We start from the raw sequence: 19,627 nt of genomic DNA on the forward strand, positions 1-19,627 counted from the left end.
TAGTAGGAATGTGTAGGATTAGTATAAATGGGTGGTTGATGGTCGGCACAGACTCGGTGGGCCGAAGGGCCTGTTTCAGTGCTGTATCTCAAAACTAAACTAAAATGCTGTCATTATCTCCAACTTGCCTGCCTCATAACTGATGTGCCTTTTTGGGAGCTCATTAATTGATTAACAAAGATTGAGTCTAATATATTTCTATGGTGAGATGGATGAAAAGCACAGGTTGCACCTTAGAGATCTGCTAACAGACTTGCACAGGAAGGTTTGTTAAACAAGTTTGAAGGCATAAGGTAAACTACATTGCTTCACAGAGACAATAGGAAAAAGTTGTGGGAGAAGAATTAGGGAAGGTAGCTGAAGATATGGTCAAAGTGGTAATTTTGATGAGAAATTTGTAGGGAGTGAGATGGCAAGGAAGAATGGTTATGGAGAAATTTTCAGAGTGTAGTGCTCAGATTGCTGAATGCTTTACCACTGATGTTGGTGAAGATGCAAAGTAGGACAGAGTTAGAAAAGAAGAGGATGCAAAGTGACACATAAGGCTAGTGGAGGTTTCAGATATAGGATGGACTGAGGATATGGCAGTGTTTGTCAATAAGGACAATATTCAGTGCTTTGGGCAACAATAAAGTTCAATGAGGACAGGGGCAATAGAGGGATGGAACTTAATGCTGTATAGGATGTGAACAGCTCAGTTTTGGACACATTTATGTAGGAAGAAAACATGAAACTGTGAGGAGAGCATTGGAGAGATTGAGCCTGGAGGTGATGAAGTCATGAATATCGGTCACAATGTCAGAAAATAGCTTAACAAAAGATTGTGGTCATCTGTAATAGTAGGTTTTAACAGATGTTAGAGTTGTAATCCAACCTGGTGTTTGACAGAGCAATACCAGCCTTACGCTTCTGTAAAGCATTTTGCAAAGTGTAAACATCAAGATCAGATGTTGGCTGTCAGGTCAACAATCTGATCAAGATGATCCAGAGACATGGCAATACACCTTTTCATACAACCCTAGCAGATATTGAGCCATCCATGCAGATACCTGAAGCCATTCTGTACTCTGCTGTGTAGGCCAGTGATTCCTGCATCATCGACACAACTTAAGCTGAAACTTTCCGCTTAAATGTGACTTTTTCCTCCACTGGTACACTTACCACAGGGTACTCAAAAATGTCACAGATCAAAAACACAGCCACACAGTTGAAAGGATATGTACAAAATGAAAATAAATGCAACAGGGACACAGACTAGCCAAGCTGTTCCAGTACAGCTACAACACTGGCATCTACCCTGCAATGTGGAAAATTGCCCAGGTATGTCCTGTACACAAAAAGCAGGACAAGTCCAACCGGCCAATTACTACCCCATCAGTCTACTCTCAATCATCAGTTAAGTGATGGAAGGTGTCATCAACAGTGCCATCAAGCAGCACTTGCTTAGCAATAACCTGCTCAGTGACACTCAGTTTGGATTCCGCCAGGGCCACTCAGCTCCTGACCTCATTACAGCCTTGGTTCAAACATGGACAAAAGAGCTGAACTCAAGAGGTGAGGTGAGAGTGACTGCTCTTGACATCAAAACAGCATTTGACCGAGTATGGCATCAAGGAGCCCTAGCAAAACTGAGTCACTGGGAATCAGGGGGAAAACCCTCGCTGGCTGGAGTCATACCGAGCGCAAAGGAAGATGGTTGTGGTTGTTGGAGGTCAATCATCTCTGCTCCAGGACATCACTGCAGGAGTTCCTCAGGGTAGTGTCTTAGGCCCACCCATCTTCAGCTGCTTCATCAATGAACTTCCTTCAATCATAAGGGCAGAAGTGGGGACATTCGCTGATGATTGCACAATGTTCAGCATCATTTGCGACTCCTCAGATACTGAAGCAGTCTGTGTAGAAATGCAGCAAGACCTGGACAATATCCAGGCTTGGGCTAATAAGTGGCAAGTAACATTCGCGCCACACGTGTGCTAGGCAATGACCATCTCCAACAAGAGAGAATCTAACCATCTCCCCTTGACATTCAATGGCATTACCATCGCTGAATCCCCCACTATCAACATCCTAGGGGCTACCATTGACCAGAAACTGAACAGGAGTAGCCATATAAATACCGTGGCTACAAGAGCAGGTCAGAGGCTAGGAATCCTGCGGCGAGTAACTCACCTCCTGACTCCCCAAAGCCTGTCCACCATCTACAAGGCACAAGTCAGGAGTGTGAGGGAATACTCTCCACTTGCCTGGATGGGTGCAGCTCCAACAACACTCAAGAAGCTCGACTCCATCCAGGACAAAGCAGCCCGCTTGATTGGCACCCCATCTACAAACATTCACTCCCTCCACCACCGACGCACAGTGGCAGCAGTGTGTACCATCTACAAGATGCACTGCAGCAATGCACCAAGGCTCCTTAGACAGCACCTTTCAAACCCGCGACCTCTACCAACTAGAAGGACAAGGGCAGCAAATGCATGGGAACACCAGAACCTTCAAGTTCCCCTCCAAGTCACACACCATAATGACTTGGAACTATATCACCGTTCCTTCACTGTCGCTGGGTCAAAATCCTGGAACTCTCTTCCGAACAGCACTGTGGGTGTACCTACCCAACATGGACTGCAGCGGTTCAAGAAGGCAGCTCACCACCACCTTCTCAAGGGCAATTAGGGATGGGCAATAAATGCTGGCCTGGCCAGCAACGCCCAGATCCCATGAATGGATAAAAAAAATTGGAAAATGAATCATTTGTCAGTTACTTCTGTTTATTTGTTCCACTAATTGTACTTTTGATGAAAATAACAGCAATGTTATATTGACACTTGTCTGGACAGATCCTGGTCACACAACAATGTACATGATGTCTTGATGCAGGTCATAGTTATAAGACAGTTGCCTTTAAACTAAAATGCTGTTTGGCGATGTTGCTCCATATCATACAATTACAAAGAGATTTCTCTACCCCCCCCCAAACCCCCAATTCAAAGCAAAGGTTGTTGCAATTCAACTACACATGTGGGGCAGATGAATGTCTCAACAATATCTTTATAGATTTTCTTCCAAATGGCAAACAGTAATGTGCAGCACACATCAGAAAATTTACAGAGTTTTGTTGGTTAAACTCCAATTTGCATGTTGTTACATTAATGGTCAATCAGCATCTGGAGTCAGTTCAGGGTGCCATAAGGCCAGGATTTTATTCATGATGGCTCATAAATAGCAAACTTCAAATTGATTCCCTTGCTTAACAGAAAATACATGACTTCTTTGGAATTGATGAGACTTGTGATGTCACCAGAATAATAATATTTTGAGCATTGTGTTTATTGAGAAAGTAGAACTCTTCATGGTTAATCTATGTTATTGTATTCATTGGTGTTACCAGCTACGCACATGAGTAGAGCCCACCACACTGAGCTCTCTGGTAAAATCAGTAGTGATGTAGAAACTTTACTTTATAGAAAACATTTGGGGCTAACAGTTGGATAGCACCAATAATCGGGCACAGGAGTCATGATTTACAACCTGTCCACATTGGTTCTGGTGGAGATCAGCAGAAAGCAAATTTGATGCTGCCACCTCATTTCCATGATTTAGCATTGAGGCTCTGCGCTCAGCAGGGGGCCTAGTAGCATTGTATGAATAGCACGTGGTTCTGCAACCCTTCTGTTCTTAAAGGCAGTCTATCCCTCTTAAAGGGAAACTGCACTGAATGACAGGAGGCTGCTGCTGAATACTATTGCTGCAATTCTAAACAAGGAAAATGGAACACCAGGGCAGAGACAGGGCTCCAGGGTAACGGATGCGGTGCTGGAGGCCTTAGGGGTGAAGGTGGGCAGGAGGAGACACACCATGGTCCCACAGGTGGGGCCAGGAGACCCTGAAGAGGAACCCTCACAAGAGATTGGGAGCAGGTGGCCTGGGAGGTCAATTCGCAGACGCTGGATCCAAGGACATGGTAGCAATGCCACAAGAAGTCTACTGACCTCACGATGGTGGTCAATGTCAGTGAATGCATCTTCACATGGTATCTCCTAACCACTCCACTAACCTCGCATGCTGCTCAGTCTACCACAACCCCATCACTCACCCAGCAGAACTCCTTGACACTCAGTAAGCACACCCAATATTCAGCTATTTCACCTTACCCTCACACACCTACCAATGCTTCCTGCCTCACACCACCTCTTGCTGCCTCCACATATCTCCAGTTCTTCAGCTATGGCAGGCACATCACCCAAACACAGTGCAACACCATCACTGACGTTCTTTCCTCTCTCTTGAAGGACAAGGTGCACACAATAGAAGGGAGTGGAGCAGAGCTGGTGGGGGACAAGGACACCTGTGTCTCCTGAGTCCTATGGAGGAGATGGTTCTCTGCATCATTGGGGCTGGCTGCAACAGATTCCGTGGCATCCAGCATCACTGAGAACATTGAGGATGATGGTATGTTCCTGCCTTATGCCCCTTCTCAACTCCCAGCTCACCCTCATCCTGATATCTGGCATGATAAGCAAGCTGCTGATGGTGTGACCATGGACTGCTTGCTTCACACCCCATCCCTCCTTACTCTAACCTTCTTCTGATTTTCTGGGTGTCTGAAAGCAGAAAATGTCACCTGCCCAGACACAGTAACCCTGGTGAAGAAGCCCTGTCACTTGATCTGACACTAGCAGCCACCAGCTCAGATACTGGCACTGCAAACACCTTGGAGGATAGTATAGAGTTGTGATCAGCACGTGGTGATGACAAGAGGGCTGCAGCCAGGTCAGGGGGAAAGGATAGTTCATTTGCCAGCTCACTGGAGGGCAAGATTGCAGACCAGTACTGCTACAGAGAACTCAGACGAGGATCTCAATGGAGTGGCATAAAGGAGTACGCTAATGGGCATATAGCCTGAGATGCTGGGTGCATTGGCTGCCCTGCCCATTAGCCTTCTGCCGCTGTCAAAGAGCATGGAGGACTCAGGCTCCAAGATGGCAGAGGGTATTGTGCAGAGCTTCCACAGCCTCTACTCCATTTCTCTGTTGTATTGCTGATCCAGAGGCACTGAAACTGCTGACCCCATACCTGTTGCAGAATTTGTGTGGACAGGTCAGCAAATCCTCTACTCTCCCTGTGAGGATGCAGGAACTCACTGCAACATTTCCAACAACACTCCACAGTACTTCCAGGCACTTTGCAATAGAAAAAGTTCTTAAACATCATCTTACCTCCAAGTTGGGTAACTGTCCCTTTAAGTAACACTTCTGCAGGGTCCCCCTTGCAGCTGAGTTCCTGATCTTTGTTCAGTAATGTGAAAATTCGTACAGTGGACGTCTGTGGTCCAAGTTTGGGCAATGGGTGTCCACATCAGTCAGTTGGACTGTTTGACGTCAGGGTAAAACTGGTTCAGCTGCGTCCGGCGCACGCATGGGTGCCGTTCTCAAGATGGCGTGCCAAAAGCAGCTTCTGGCACAGCACGCACCCTGTGGAGGGGGGCAGCTTCTGTACGGAGAAGTTAATAAATCTGCTAGTCTCAGGACAGTACATTGATCGCTTCCTGCATACAGGGGTCATGGATACTCAGCTCATTCTGTAAAAATCACTTCCTGGTGTCTGGAAGGAATCCATGCCAAAAACAGTTAGTATGACTTAATAGTCATTAGCCAGTCAGAAAGAGTCACTCAGGACCCTTCAAGTCAGCTCCAACATTTGACACAGCCAAAAATGGCCACCTAAACAAACCAAAACTTATACTTACCTCTCCGAATTCTTGCACCAGAGCTCTACATTGACTCCTTTATTTCTTTGCCTATTCCTTTCCTTCTCTCACTTTATAAAAATGAGCTCCCGACCTCATATTCATGCCATCATTAAGACTGCCTATTCTGCCATCATAACATCGCTCAATTTCACCCCTGTCTCAGCTCATCTGCTTCTGAAACCGTTACCTCTAGACTTGACTATTCCAACACACTCCTAGCTGGTCTCCCACATTCTACTCTCCATAAACTTGAAGTCATCCAAAACTCTGCTGCCTGTGTCTTAACTCACACCAAGTCCCATTCCTCTATCACTCCTGTGCTCGCTGACCTGCATTGGCTTCCAGTCAAGCTACTTCTTGATTTTAAAATTCTCATCCTTGTTTTCAAATCCCTCCATGGCCTCGCCCCTCCCTATCTTTGTAACCTCCTCCAGCCTCACAACCCTCCAATATATCTGTGCTCCTCTAATTTTGGCCTCCTGTGCATTCCTGATTTTAATCGCTGCACCATTGGTTGCTGTGCCTTCAGCTGCCTAGGCCCCAAGCTCAGGAATACCCTCCCTAAACCTCTCCACCTCGCTTTCCTCCTTTAAGACACTCTGTAAAACCTACTTCTTTGACCAAGCTTTTGGTTATCTGACCTAATATCTCCTTTTGTGGCTCGGTGTCATACTTTCTTTTATAATGTTCATGTGAAGCGCCTGGGGACGTTTTATTCTGTTAAAGGCACCATATAAGTTGCTGTTGATGATTTTGTGAAAGTTATTTTGGGACTTTTTTTGCATTAATTAGGTCCCATTATCATCATTGAGGACAAATTGCAGCTCATAGCATTAAAGTATTTTATCCAAAGCCACATATCCTTATCTACGTTAGAAGACTTTGTCCCAATTTTCCTCATCTTTTGTGAGCCCATTATTCTTTTGTTCTGTTCCTTGATAGCTCAGTTCTGTCTGCAAATGATGTTTTGACCTACAACGCTATTAAAACCCAATTTCAGTCAGAAGTTTACCACGGTCAGATGTGTTTTAAGGTACTTGAAAATAGATACTTGTCAAATTGGGTTGATCACCTAACAATTGGCTCCATTGGTGTTTCAGTCCATTCATGTAAGCTTTCATCATGGTAATAAATCCACATCAGCAAATAATGGTCATGGTCCATATCAGTGCCAACGACAAAGGTAGAAAGAGGGATAAGGTCCTGCAGGCAGGTTTGAGGGAGCTCTACGGAGAGCCAGCATGGGCTCAATAGGCTGAATAGCCTCCTTCTGTGCTGTAAATGACTCTATGACTCTACATTGTACAAATATTGCAAAAATTAGCTTAAACTTGAGTGCTGCGTTCTGATTGGCATTAAATCAGCAATGAAATTACTGATAATTCAAAAATCGATCCCTAGAGCATTGGCACATGTAAGAGCATTTTCTGTTTTCTTGCAGGTGTCCAAAATTCATTTTTTATCATTAACCCTGTATTATTTAGAATAAATAGGAAAGACAAAGAATAAATTAGATCCATCTAGAGGACTGGCCTGATTAAATAATCTAAAGAGCAAGTAAAATACACCAATGAGTTAAAACCCTCAAAATTATAGAAGGTGATAGAAGAAAAAGAATATGCACTAAGATTGAATGCAAAATAAGCTTCCCCATAGTTTAGCTGGTAAAAGAAATGCCGAGTTGAGCCATACTGATCAAAGGCTCACGAGTTCAATTCCTACATTGTTCAGAGTTAGCTAATCTCAGCAATTGTTTGTAATAATTGGCCTGAGTGCACAGGTTAGTGAGGAAAATCAGCCAAGGAGTCCTGCTCCCAATTACTATATGTTGACCTTTGTTGAAAAGTGTGTGCGGACATTGTGGAGGACAGGATAGGACTTCATTGTGATAGCTGCTTTGTTTGAATACCCTGTCAATGCAAGTGAATAATGATCTCTCAATGGAGCTACCAATGGGTGACCAGCACCTCTGGAGGCATTAATATTACATGTAAAAACTGTTTGAAAATAGATGAGTTGACCATTGTTTGGTTATATATTTATTTATTATTTAGCATCTGTTATATTCCAATTCTCACCTAAACCTCAATTATATAGTTCAGGAAAATGCAAACATAATTTTTGCTGCCAGTGGATTAAAGTAATTAATATGCTTAAATTTTGCTTTAATTTATGACTAACAGCTTGTTTTGAACAATTAACTGTACATATAAAGTTATTGAAGGAATCGATGAACCAGAAATGAAAAGGAAGTTGAGCAATTTTATGTACATTTATATATTAGAACTATCCTATTATAATACATATTCTTAAAATAAACCATTGGTGCTTTGTAATCCAATTTAGTGATACACGTGGTCCTGAAACCTTATGTATTTTACCTTCCATTTTCCAATACAAGCCACTGTAATACATTACTTACTAACTCAAGCCTGGTTTATCTCTGTGCCTCTTATTATTCACATTCCTTCACCCACAGATTAGTTCTGGGAAAGATTTTTTCCAGTTGCTGTGCTTTAGCAACATTGTAGACGCAGCATGATTTATTTTCATTGCTATTGCTGTTGTGTTTTCCCAGTGTGGATTAAACCATACAGTACTACTGAATTCTTTTGGGGATATTTTAGTTTTGAACTTCTTGTAAAATGATGAGTTCTGCCAAATGCACCAGCTGTATATAAGGGCAACTGATATTGATATAGATCAGTCTGCTTTTATCCTGTAATGAAGGTAGCAATGAATTTCAATGTGCATTTTGTCCTGATGTATTCATTGCCTCTCTCTGTGCTTGGGGTCATTGATCCAACATGTAAACTACTTGAAAAGTTTAATCTGTATGGAGTCCATAAGAATGGAGATATCATTATTGGTGGATTGTTTCCTATTCACTTCACAGTAATGATGCCTGAACTTTCCTACAAGACAAAGCCTGAGCTATTACAATGTGAAGGGTAAGTTGAATGCTCTTCACAAACAAATTGAGGTTACTGTCAATATTTAAAATACTTTTAATAGTGAACGTGTTGAAAGAAGTATTTTGCTTGCCAAAGAAAAACAGATTTTCACTGGCTATGGAGCAGATTAAAATCTACCTCTTGATTTCTAATTACAATATTTCTACATATATATAAATGGTAATTAATGCAATATCTGCAACTTTGCTATTAAAATTTAAGCTAAGATTCATTCATGTGCAATGTGCATTGATTTTAATGTTTCTGGTGTTTGCACAAATCTCTACAATACAGAGCATCTGAAAAACTATGCAAAATTGGAATTGCCAAAATTGCTAAAATTAAATAAATTTTACATAATTGTGTTCCCATGAAGTTGTACAATTTGAGCATGATATGATTTAAGCAATAGAATGCAGGCTGAGCTATAATACATGGCTTTAGAAATGACTGATAATTATGGTTTTGATTGCAATCGGGAGATGAGACAGAAGAGGTATAAGTTTCAGTGAAGGCAGCTACTTGGAATTTGTTTTTTTAAATAACAGCTTAAAAGTCAAATGAATAAAACTTCAAAGTAGTTGGAAGAAAATTATTTTAAAAGCAAGTCCTTGTTGGTATACTTTGGTTGGCAACATATCGTAATTAAGAGTGTACAATTTTTATTATATCAATCACCCAATGGCAAACATTACTTATGTCTTATCTAATTATTCTAAATCCATAAAATGTTATTTAGTTCAAATCCCCTTTAATAACCTGAATGAATAGTTCATGCTTGAGAACCATAAAGGAGATTCAGTAGACCTAACACACAATGAGTTCTCCATGGTTACCATATTAATTGACAAGGAATTAACTGGCTTCTTTAGTAATTTTACTGCAAAATGGGACACCTCATTGCCATGCAAAGTTTCCTCTATTGACTCAGTTAAGAAGTGATAAAATTGATTAGCTTCAGACAATCAACAATAGGTAGTCCTGGGACTCAACTTTTTGTAACTTAGACATTAACAGCTCATACCTATGCTGGAATGGGTCTGCTGGATACATAAAGAAATTCCATATCACTCGCTTTTTTATTTACTATCAGAGATGAAATGAAACAACATCTTGTGTTCCATTTTATAAAGTAAGGATAGTAAGATTAAATAATTTGTTCTCCAACAGTTTTAATTTCAGAACATTTCGGTGGCTACAAATGATGATCTTCACCATTGAAGAAATAAACAAAGATCAAACATTACTTCCAAGTATAAGATTAGGCTACAGCATTTATGACAACTGTCGTAAAGTACCGCAGGCTGTAAGAGCAGCAGTCACACTCCTTAATGGAGTAGATAATATTTTCAAGAATTATAAATGTACAGGATCACCTCCCATTCCTGCAATTGTTGGTGATGCTCGATCAACACAATCCATTATTACTGGAAGAATTGCAGGACGATTCAGAATTCCTATGGTAAGAAAGGTTACTGGCAAACAGTTAAAATTCTTTCAAATTATCAAAGATTGATAGAAGGTATTTTGTTGCCAAAGAAAAACAAATTTTCTCTAGATATGGAGCAGATTAAAATCTCTTCTCATTTTCTATATACAATATTTCAATATGTTAAATGTTAATGAGTGCAATACCTATTTTCAAATTTACTATTAAATTTTGTGCGAAGCTTCATTCATGGGCAATAGACATTGTTTTTAATTTTAAATAGACACGTTCATTCATTCGTCACAAGCAAATACACTGCAAGTGAAGAAATTGTAAATGTGGAAGTACTCTTTCATGTACAAAAATGCAGTTAGTATAAATAAATCTTAAATCTCTTGTTCCAATTGTAAGACGTCAAATAAAATCAACAAAATATGCTGTAATAATATTAAAAAAACATCATTTTTGAATGACAAAGGATCAGAAATTATGCACAAACATTGAAAAACTACTTCCTATTTTAATATAAGATTTTGCTTTAATGCAAGAGTTATAGTATTCTTGACAAAACAGCAAATGGACCTCTGTCTCTCATTGTTTCATCTTTTCACTGAATCTTCACAGATCTTTTCTATTTTTCAGGTCAGTTATTCTTCTTCATGCCCATGTCTTAGCAACAAATTGGAGTTCCCGACCTTTTTCAGGACAATACCCAGCGATAGCTTTCAAGCCAAAGCTATGGCCCAACTTGTGAAACACTTTGGCTGGACTTGGATTGGGTCTATAGCAACTCAAGATGATTATGGCCAATATTTAGTTCAGTTATTTAATGAACAGGTTCAGAATTATGGCGTATGTCTTGCCTTTACTGAAGCAATTCCAAAACTTCCTTCAAGACAAAAGATACTTCAGATTGTAGACACCATCAAAAAGTCCACAGCAAAGGTTATTGTGCTGTTTGCTGGTGTAGGGGATATCATTTCTTTAGCCAGTGAAGTGGTGCATCAGAATATTACTAATAAACAGTGGATAGCAAGTGAAACTTGGAGTACAGCAGCACTGCTAGCAACAAAACAAAACTTTAGATCATTTGGTGGAACCATAGGGTTTGCCTTTCGTAAAGGAGAAATTCCACAGTTCAAACAATTTCTTCTTAAGGTCCGTCCATCTTCAGCCCCTGGTAATTCTTTGGTAAATAGATTCTGGGAAAAGTTATTTGGATGTACTCTTAATTCACCAGCTAACACCACTGGACACACCACAGCCACGATTTCTGAACCAATATGTACAGGACAAGAAGACATAGAGAAAACAGACAGTGTATATAGTGATGTGTCACAATTGAGAGTTTCATATAATGTCTACAAAGCAGTGTATGCGATAGCTCATGCACTTCATAATTTGGTAATCTGTGAACCCGATAAAGGACCATTTCTGAACAATACTTGCGCAAACATTTCACACTTTGAGCCGTGGCAAGTATGTATATCATGCATTTTTGGGTTTTACACCATTAGTGTTATGAATAATGATATTTCTATTCTTTATCTTTTAAAGGTTAAAATAATCATAACATTTTTCAACCTCAACATATAGCTTCTCCATTACCTAAAAGAAGTTAGCTTTACGAACAATTTTGGTGAAAAAGTACATTTTGATGAAAATGGCGATCCTACTGCATCATATGATATTATGAATTGGCAGATGGATGCAGATGGTTCTGTTAAAATTGCTACTGTTGGCCTTTTTGATGCATCAGCAGCTCCTGGGCAAGAACTTGTAATTGATGAAAGCATTGTTATTTGGAGTGATGGACAAACAAAGGTAAATATATTATGCCATTTATTAAACTCTGTATGAAGAGAAATAACATTGAATATGTTTTGTACCCAGCAGAATGTTGAGCTTCCCTCCCTTACAAATGAAGCTAGGTAGTGAAGTTAGGGTTTCATCCCATATAACAGTTTTACATTAGTTGTTCGGTATTTCATAATCGTGACAGAACAAGCTAGATGCAAGATAATACTTAGTTTTTTTTTACTTAGAATAAATTTTTAAGTGTCCAAAGATTCAATTTTTGTCAGCTTTTGAAAGCTGAGATAAAGAAAGACAGAGAGGTTTAGGGAAAAGATTGATGAAGAAGAAATCTTTCTAAAATAACACAGAAGGGAAAATGTATCCATTAAAATAGCCATGGAAAAGGAGCAGGTTTATGAATGTTTAACATAACAAGTGATATAAGACTGTAAGACCTGTTGTTGAATCCCAAAGAGCCTAAACTTGCTCTCTACTCGAAGACAGGTTCTAGTAAGATGTGCCAATAATAAATCCAAAGAATTTATACCCAATTCCTCTTTTCAATCATCTGTTGTAGAGATGACTTTAAAAAGCATAATTTCTAATAATTTACTCAATGTGGTTAAATTGAATTGAGAATATTCCTGACGAAAGAAGAAAACAATATTGTAAACATTGAAATAACTGATTGGACAGCATCGTTAACTGCCGTGATAAGAGGAAAGGATCAATTAGAAATGAAAAACAAATACATCTCATAGCACAATTCGCAAATGTGAATTCAAATCAAACATCTGATGCTGAATGGAGATTTTAAGTCCAGTTAAAAAAAATCATTTTCATTGCTGTTTATCCCACATATATCAGAATAAAGGTGGAAAACCAAGTAATTGATTATTTCAAATGTCAGTTTGCAAAACCCAAACCCAATTTAACACTACGTTGCAGAACTATTTCAAACTCCTTGCTACATCTAAATCAGAAATTAATATCCAACAAAAATATACATGTGGCCAAGGATGACCTGAGCAAAGTACAGACATAGGGCTGAATTTTATTCTCCTGCCGCCAGTAGTGGCAGTGGGTGAAAAAGATGGCAGCCGGCACCGCCATCATGTTGCAGCGATCTAGCGCATGGCAGCTCACCTGCATAAGCTGGGTGGCCTGCCGCCCTCCCCGCACCCCCCCCAATCACATGGCGGGGACAGCCTCAGCGATGCCATGCACAGCGCGAAAGGGCTGCCAGCCCTGCTCAGAGACAGCAGAGTATGTTCCTGATTTCAGGATGAGACAATTCCCTTCAGAAGAAATGACAGAGACATCAGAAGTGGAGACAGTCTTGTGCAAGAGGTAGCAGAAATCTAGGAGAATTACACCTGAAGAAGAGGAATAGAAAATATTTTTACAACAAAAATATAAACCACCAGGTAGCCTGGAATACAAGTGTCTCTATGAATTTTACAGACCTCCCCGATGTCGGGGGTCATGGCAGGTTAGGCCGGAAAATGCTTCTGGGAGAGGGCCACCATGGACCTTGATGCTGGGAAGGCCCGACCCAATATTGCCGGTGGTGGTGCGGCCTCGTGGCAGCCACCTGCCACTCGGCAACGGGAGCTCCATTAAAATATTTAAATTAATTAAACTTAATGAATGAATATATTTATGCTCCCGCCTTCTTTCCCGGTATGTGTGCCGATGAACAGCACTCCAGTGCCTTCGGATCCCTGTCAATGCTCATTTAACTATTTAGATGAAGGCCCCACTGCCAAGTGGTGGTGGGGGGGCCACACTGAGGCCTTGCCGCTGCCGCTAATATCCAGCAGGGCCTTCTCGACATTGGGGGTCGAGGCGGGCCGCTCCCAGCAGAATTTTATGGGCCTCAACGTTGAGGGGCTTGTAAAATTCAGCCCAGAGTCTTTGAATATTTTTAAGGCAGAGGTAGATAGGTTAAGCAAGGGAGTGAATGGTTATCGGGGGTAGGTGGGAATGTGGAGTTGAGGTTACAATCAGATCAGCCATCATGTTGAATGGCGGAGCAGGCTCGAGGGGGCGACTGGCCTACTCCTGCTCTTAATGCATATGTTTGACTGACGAAAAGAAGACTGCAATCAAATGGCACAATGAACTGCAAGAATTAAATTTGAGTGCTTTATGTCTGTCTTCTAAACTCTGGGGTGTATTTTTAAAATAATTATGGAAATTTGTACTCTGCTTTGAGTCTATTTCTAGACAATTGCAGCTGTTGCATGAGTTTGACTTACATTGTATTGCATGTTCTCAAAGTGTTGGTGATGTTCACATGAGGATATCAATAGTTTGTACCATTATTATCATATGTTTATAAAAGTTCCCATTGATTAGTGATTTGCCTCTGCTGTATATCACATGTTACTTTATTAACGGATCAGATTCGAATTGAAACATTAAATTGCCTCTTGTCTTTGTGCCTGTCATGGTAGATCCCAAGCTCTATCTGCAGTGAAAGTTGTCCTCGTGGTACAAGGAAAGCAGCACGAAAAGGAGAACCAACATGTTGTTTTGACTGTTTGCAATGTGCTGAGGGGAAAATGAGCAATAAAACAGGTGTGTAAAAATTTAATACGATCTTAGTTTTAACTCAGATTCTTGAAATTTATTTCAGATATAATTCCATTTTGAGAAAAGGGCCATGAAATTTCTTTCCATAAAATTTATCTAACTCTGGCCAGATCACGAACCTTTAATTATCTAGATGCCATTTTTTCCATATAAAGAATCTTTCAATGTATAATTTATTTGGAGGCAAATTTTATACAGACTTGTTTGCAACAATTTTCTATCCACCAAGTCCATAGGTTATGGTAAGTCCACCAAATTGCCAAACTCTTTCTAAAAATTAATGTAAATAATACATTGTTAAAATTATTAACTTAACAGAAGAAAAACAAGCTAATAATGTATGTTCAGTGTACTGGACTGGCAAGCCAAAGATTACAAGATCACTTCAAGTTGTGAGATTGAACAACATAATAAACACGTCCATTTGTGCACAGTGCCATAGAAATGACCATAAAAGCTGCAGAATTGCCACAAAAATCCAACTGGTTCACCAATATCCTTCAGGTAAAGGAACCTGCTATCTCTCTCCATTCTGGTCTACATGTGACTCTCATTCACCTATTGTTGTTGATTCTTAAAGTCCTCTTAACTGGCCTATAAACCAATCTGTTGTTAAGGCAACAGTATTGTGAACAAACAAAAAGAAAAGATTGATATTGTTAAGATATCAAGCAATGTGTGTATGAGGGGCAGTGCAATTAGAAAGCCTGAGATCCTGACTGCACAGAGTAAGGCCTTTCAGCCTTCTGTCTCTGCACTGGCTCATTGCTAGATCAATCCAGAACTATTCCCACCATCCTGGTCTCTCTCTCTCTAGCCTATATAAATAATGAAAAACATAAAGGTTTTGCATGATCAATAAATATGTTCTGGATGAAGTGAGCAGGAATCATAGAAGTATTGCAGCATCAGAAGGCACAGAAGGAGATGACAATATGGAGCAGGAAAAAAAAAGAGACAGAATTGACCAATAAGCTAAACAAGAGAGGCCAAGGAAGATAATTGATACCTATTTCATATTTTCTTTCCTAAATGACTACAGCAGTAGACTGCAGATTAGTGAGGAGGAAACAATCCTCTGAGATTGCTGTGCCCCTCTAATTCTGGCCTCTTGCGCATCCCCTATTTTAATCACACGACCATTGGTGGCTGTGCCTTCAGCTACCCATGCTTTGAAATTTTCTCCCTAAACCTCTCTGCTTTTTTATCTTAACCTTTAAAACCTACCTCTTTGACCAAGCTATTTGTCATCTGTCCTAATATCTCCTTATGTTTGATAACTCCTGTAAGTGCCTTGAGACGTTTTACCACGTTAAAGCACTATATAAATGTAAGTTGTATGATTTGCTCATTTTCCTCATATTTCTTTCCATTACAGAAATAATATATTAAATGAAATATCATCCATATCTTTTCTCCTTTGGTTGAACCATCCTTACTCCAATTTTAATTTAATATTTAGCATGTAATCTATAAAATAACTTCCCCAAGATGGGAGATAAAATCTGCATCTCGCTGTGCTTTGCCTTATCTGAAAGTCTTTAGTACTGATAGTGAATGACTGAAATAGGAAAAGAGCTCCATTTCCCAGCACTGGCATCTCTCAATTTAATAAGCACAAAACATTTCATCAAAAATAATAAACATTTGCCCTAGCATATTTGTTTACTTTTATTTTATTTCATCTGAGACATTCAAAAAATACTATGATCTTTCTGAATACTTTCATTTGGAGTAAACTCCTTTCCAACCAGCAACAATCCAGACTTGCATTGTGGTGATGTATATGTTAGTCTACAGGGCTCTGTACTTTTGTTTCCTGTTACTGTCATTCTGTCTCATTTACAATTGACAAGTAAAATATGCATAGTGATTTTGGGAAGAACTTATGATTCTTTTATACATGATTCCACATGATGGCAAATGTGCAAAAATATTTGAGGCGAATTTCTGAGTGGGCTGTTCTGTTGCATGGCGCAACTTTTGTGGTAAGGCCACAGCAATCCCAGATAAATTATATAAACACCTTTTCTGGTACCACGATATGTGTTGCAGCACATTGGTTAGAAATATTGGGCTGGATTTTATAGAGCCGTCAATGTCGGGAACGGGGTGGGGGGGTGCGCGCATGAAGATTATTCCGCATGAGGCCCGCCACCAATCTCAATGCCAGCAGGGCCTGGCCCAATCTCAACGGAGGCAGAGAAGCCTCATGGCGGCCTTACTGCCACTTGGTGACGGGACTAAGATTTATATATTTAAATAACTTAATTTACCTGAATTAAGGAAGTTCCTGTTGCCTCTTGATTTGCTGCTGCAATCTTCATTCTGGTGGCCGGCACAACCGCGCCTTTGAATCATTAAGCAGAAAAAGATGTACTTTTCAATAGTAAAAATATTGATGTAGCCTCCACTGCCATTTTATTGACAATGGGTATAAATAATTATTATACAGTTATAAATATATTAACAGCACCCGTTACATACATGTCACTTCAGCTATGCTCACTATTTTGCAGAGGTAAATTAACACGCATCAAATGACAGTATGATAGCAGATATCATAGAGGCACACACACCTCCATTAGTGGTGGGACATAAAATTGTGTGTTAGTGTTCTATATCACAGATTTGCCAAACTCAGCCACATCATTGTGGAGGTTTGCCAAGCAAAGTCTTGAGCACTTTTGCAAAAGCAAAAACAAATAAATCAGAAAGAAAGTCATTACCAGACTACATTCACAGACCTACATGAAACACTAGGTGAAACAAATGGAATAAAAAATTGAAATATAGGGCTGGATTTTGTTCTCAGTCCAATGTCGGGTTTCATGTCGGCGGGGACTGGAGAATTGGAGCGGCAGCGGCCACCACAAAACCCGGCACCGTGATTGCCAGGCCCAAGCTTCTCGGCAGTGGGGATGCTTTGTGGCAGCCCCTCCAACACTCTGCGATGGTACCCTAGTTAGAATATTTAAAATACCTCTCTGCATACATTACTATGTCATCCACTGCGATCTACAGAACAACTTACGGCACTCACGCGCCTTTGCTTTCCCGTCCAGGTGAAGCTGGCGCCATGGAGGAGGGGAAGGGGTCACCGCTGCGTTTAGTGTATACATGGTGGTGGGGGGGAAGGGGTCAACTCTGCATTTTTTTTGCAGGGCTGGCAGCCTTTTAAAAATAGCGCCAGCACCTGCTCACGAATCAGCTGACGACGTTCACGGGGTTCCCGAGACCACCCTGCCACGTGATTGGGAGGGGCGGCTGCCATCAATAGGTAAAGTGGCTGCCCACCGCATAATTGCAGCGGCGTGGCGGCGCGGGTCCCGCGGGGGATGGCTGCCATGTTCACAAATCTGCCCTTTATTGGCTGGATTTTGTAGTCCTGCTCCCTGCGGAGGGACTAAAAAATCCAGCCCATAAAGGGCAGATTTGTGAACTTTAATGAATGTATTATTTATATGGTTGACTATAATTTCTTGAATCAATAAAAAGTCACTTTCTTTTTGTAGATTCCATACACTGTTTGACATGTCCCACAGATTATTGGTCAAATCAAGAACGTGATCAATGCGTACTGAAGGAAATAGAGTTTCTCTCATTTGAAGACTTGCTGGGAATCATATTAACAGCCACTGCATTGTTTGGTGCTGGCATAACAATTTTAATTTTATCCATTTTTATCCATTACCGAAATACTCCTGTCGTGAGAGCTAATAATATAGAGTTGAGTTTCCTCCTGCTAATTTCATTAGTTCTGTGCTTTCTGTGCTCACTGACTTTCATTGGCCAGCCAACTGTCTGGTCCTGTATATTACGACACACATTGTTTGGAGTTAGCTTTGCTTTGTGTATTTCCTGCATTCTTGGAAAAACAATTGTTGTGCTAATGGTATTTAGTGCTACACTACCCAACAATAACATGATGAAATATTTTGGGCCCCTACAGCAAAGAGCCAGTGTCTTTATATGTACTTTTCTTCAAGTTATAATATGCATTTTATGGCTGGCCACCTCACCTCCATTTCCAGTAAAAAACACCAAGTACCAAAGTGCAAAAATAATCCTGGAATGTGATGTTGGCTCTGTCACAGCATTCTGTTGTGTGTTGGGTTACATTGGCTTGCTGGCAGCTATTTCTGTCGTATTAGCATTTCTAGCACGAAAGCTGCCGGACAACTTTAATGAAGCCAAGTTCATTACCTTTAGTATGTTAATTTTTTCTGCGGTTTGGATAACTTTCATTCCAGCTTACATTAGCTCACCTGGAAAATACACAGTAGCTGTTGAAATATTTGCAATTTTGTCTTCCAGCTTTGGTCTGGCTACCTGTAATTTTGCTCCTAAATGCTACATTATTTTGTTGAAACCAGATCAGAACACAAAAAAACATGTGATGGGTAGAGAAGCAATGGCCAGTACATAAAATAATGCAAACTGCTTTGTAATAGTCAATTGTCAAAATGTCAAATGCTGATTGACCAATGTATCTGTTTATTCTGTTCATGTTAGGAAAAATTGTCTGGTATTGTTGGTAAATTTTCCTGAATTGCTTTTGTTAAATAACTGATATAGCTAGATTTAAAGATTGAAAGATGTGCAAAGTTGTGATTCCTTAAATCAATAAAAGTATCATTATATCACGCTTTGTCTAATCTGTCGTACTAATAGGCTTTTTAAGCTGTTTTAAGAGCGGAGGAATTCTCCCCAGTATACTGGCCAATATTTACCTCTCAACTAACATCACTAAAACATTATACAGTAATTTTCACATTGCTGTTTGTGGGAGCCTGCTGTGCCCAATTTGGTTGTCACATTTCCTACATTACAGCAGTGACTACACATGAAAAGTACTTCATTGGCAGTAAAGCACTATGGGACATCTTGAGGTCGTGAAATGTGAAATATAAATGCAACTCTTTCTTTCTTTACATGCTTTTAGTGTTTTGCTTGAGTTGGAACTTTAACCACTATTGCATTTTAAGACTATTGACTATATGGCCTAGAAGAAATACTTAGCTTAAGCTATAATATTCAAGATTCTAAGGATTAATTCACAAGGGTCCAGCATCTTTTTGTGACTTCACAGAGAAAAGTACT

The 19,627-nt window shown here is 40.2% G+C and overlaps 1 protein-coding gene across 1 annotated transcript; it reads left to right on the forward strand.

Moving 5' to 3' along the window:
- The first annotated feature begins 8,632 nt into the window (after window positions 1–8,632).
- Window positions 8,633–18,953, forward strand: LOC137375032 (extracellular calcium-sensing receptor-like). Its single transcript, XM_068041655.1, has 6 exons — window positions 8,633–8,697; window positions 9,871–10,162; window positions 10,772–11,608; window positions 11,726–11,953; window positions 14,386–14,509; window positions 18,040–18,953. The coding sequence occupies exons 1-6, from the start codon at window positions 8,645–8,647 to the stop codon at window positions 18,951–18,953; spliced, it is 2,448 nt and encodes an 815-aa protein (XP_067897756.1). The 5' UTR covers window positions 8,633–8,644.
- The last annotated feature ends 674 nt before the right edge of the window (window positions 18,954–19,627 follow it).

This window comes from Heterodontus francisci, chromosome 11, assembly GCF_036365525.1.
Source record: "Heterodontus francisci isolate sHetFra1 chromosome 11, sHetFra1.hap1, whole genome shotgun sequence".
Classification (NCBI taxonomy): Eukaryota; Metazoa; Chordata; class Chondrichthyes; order Heterodontiformes; family Heterodontidae; genus Heterodontus; species Heterodontus francisci.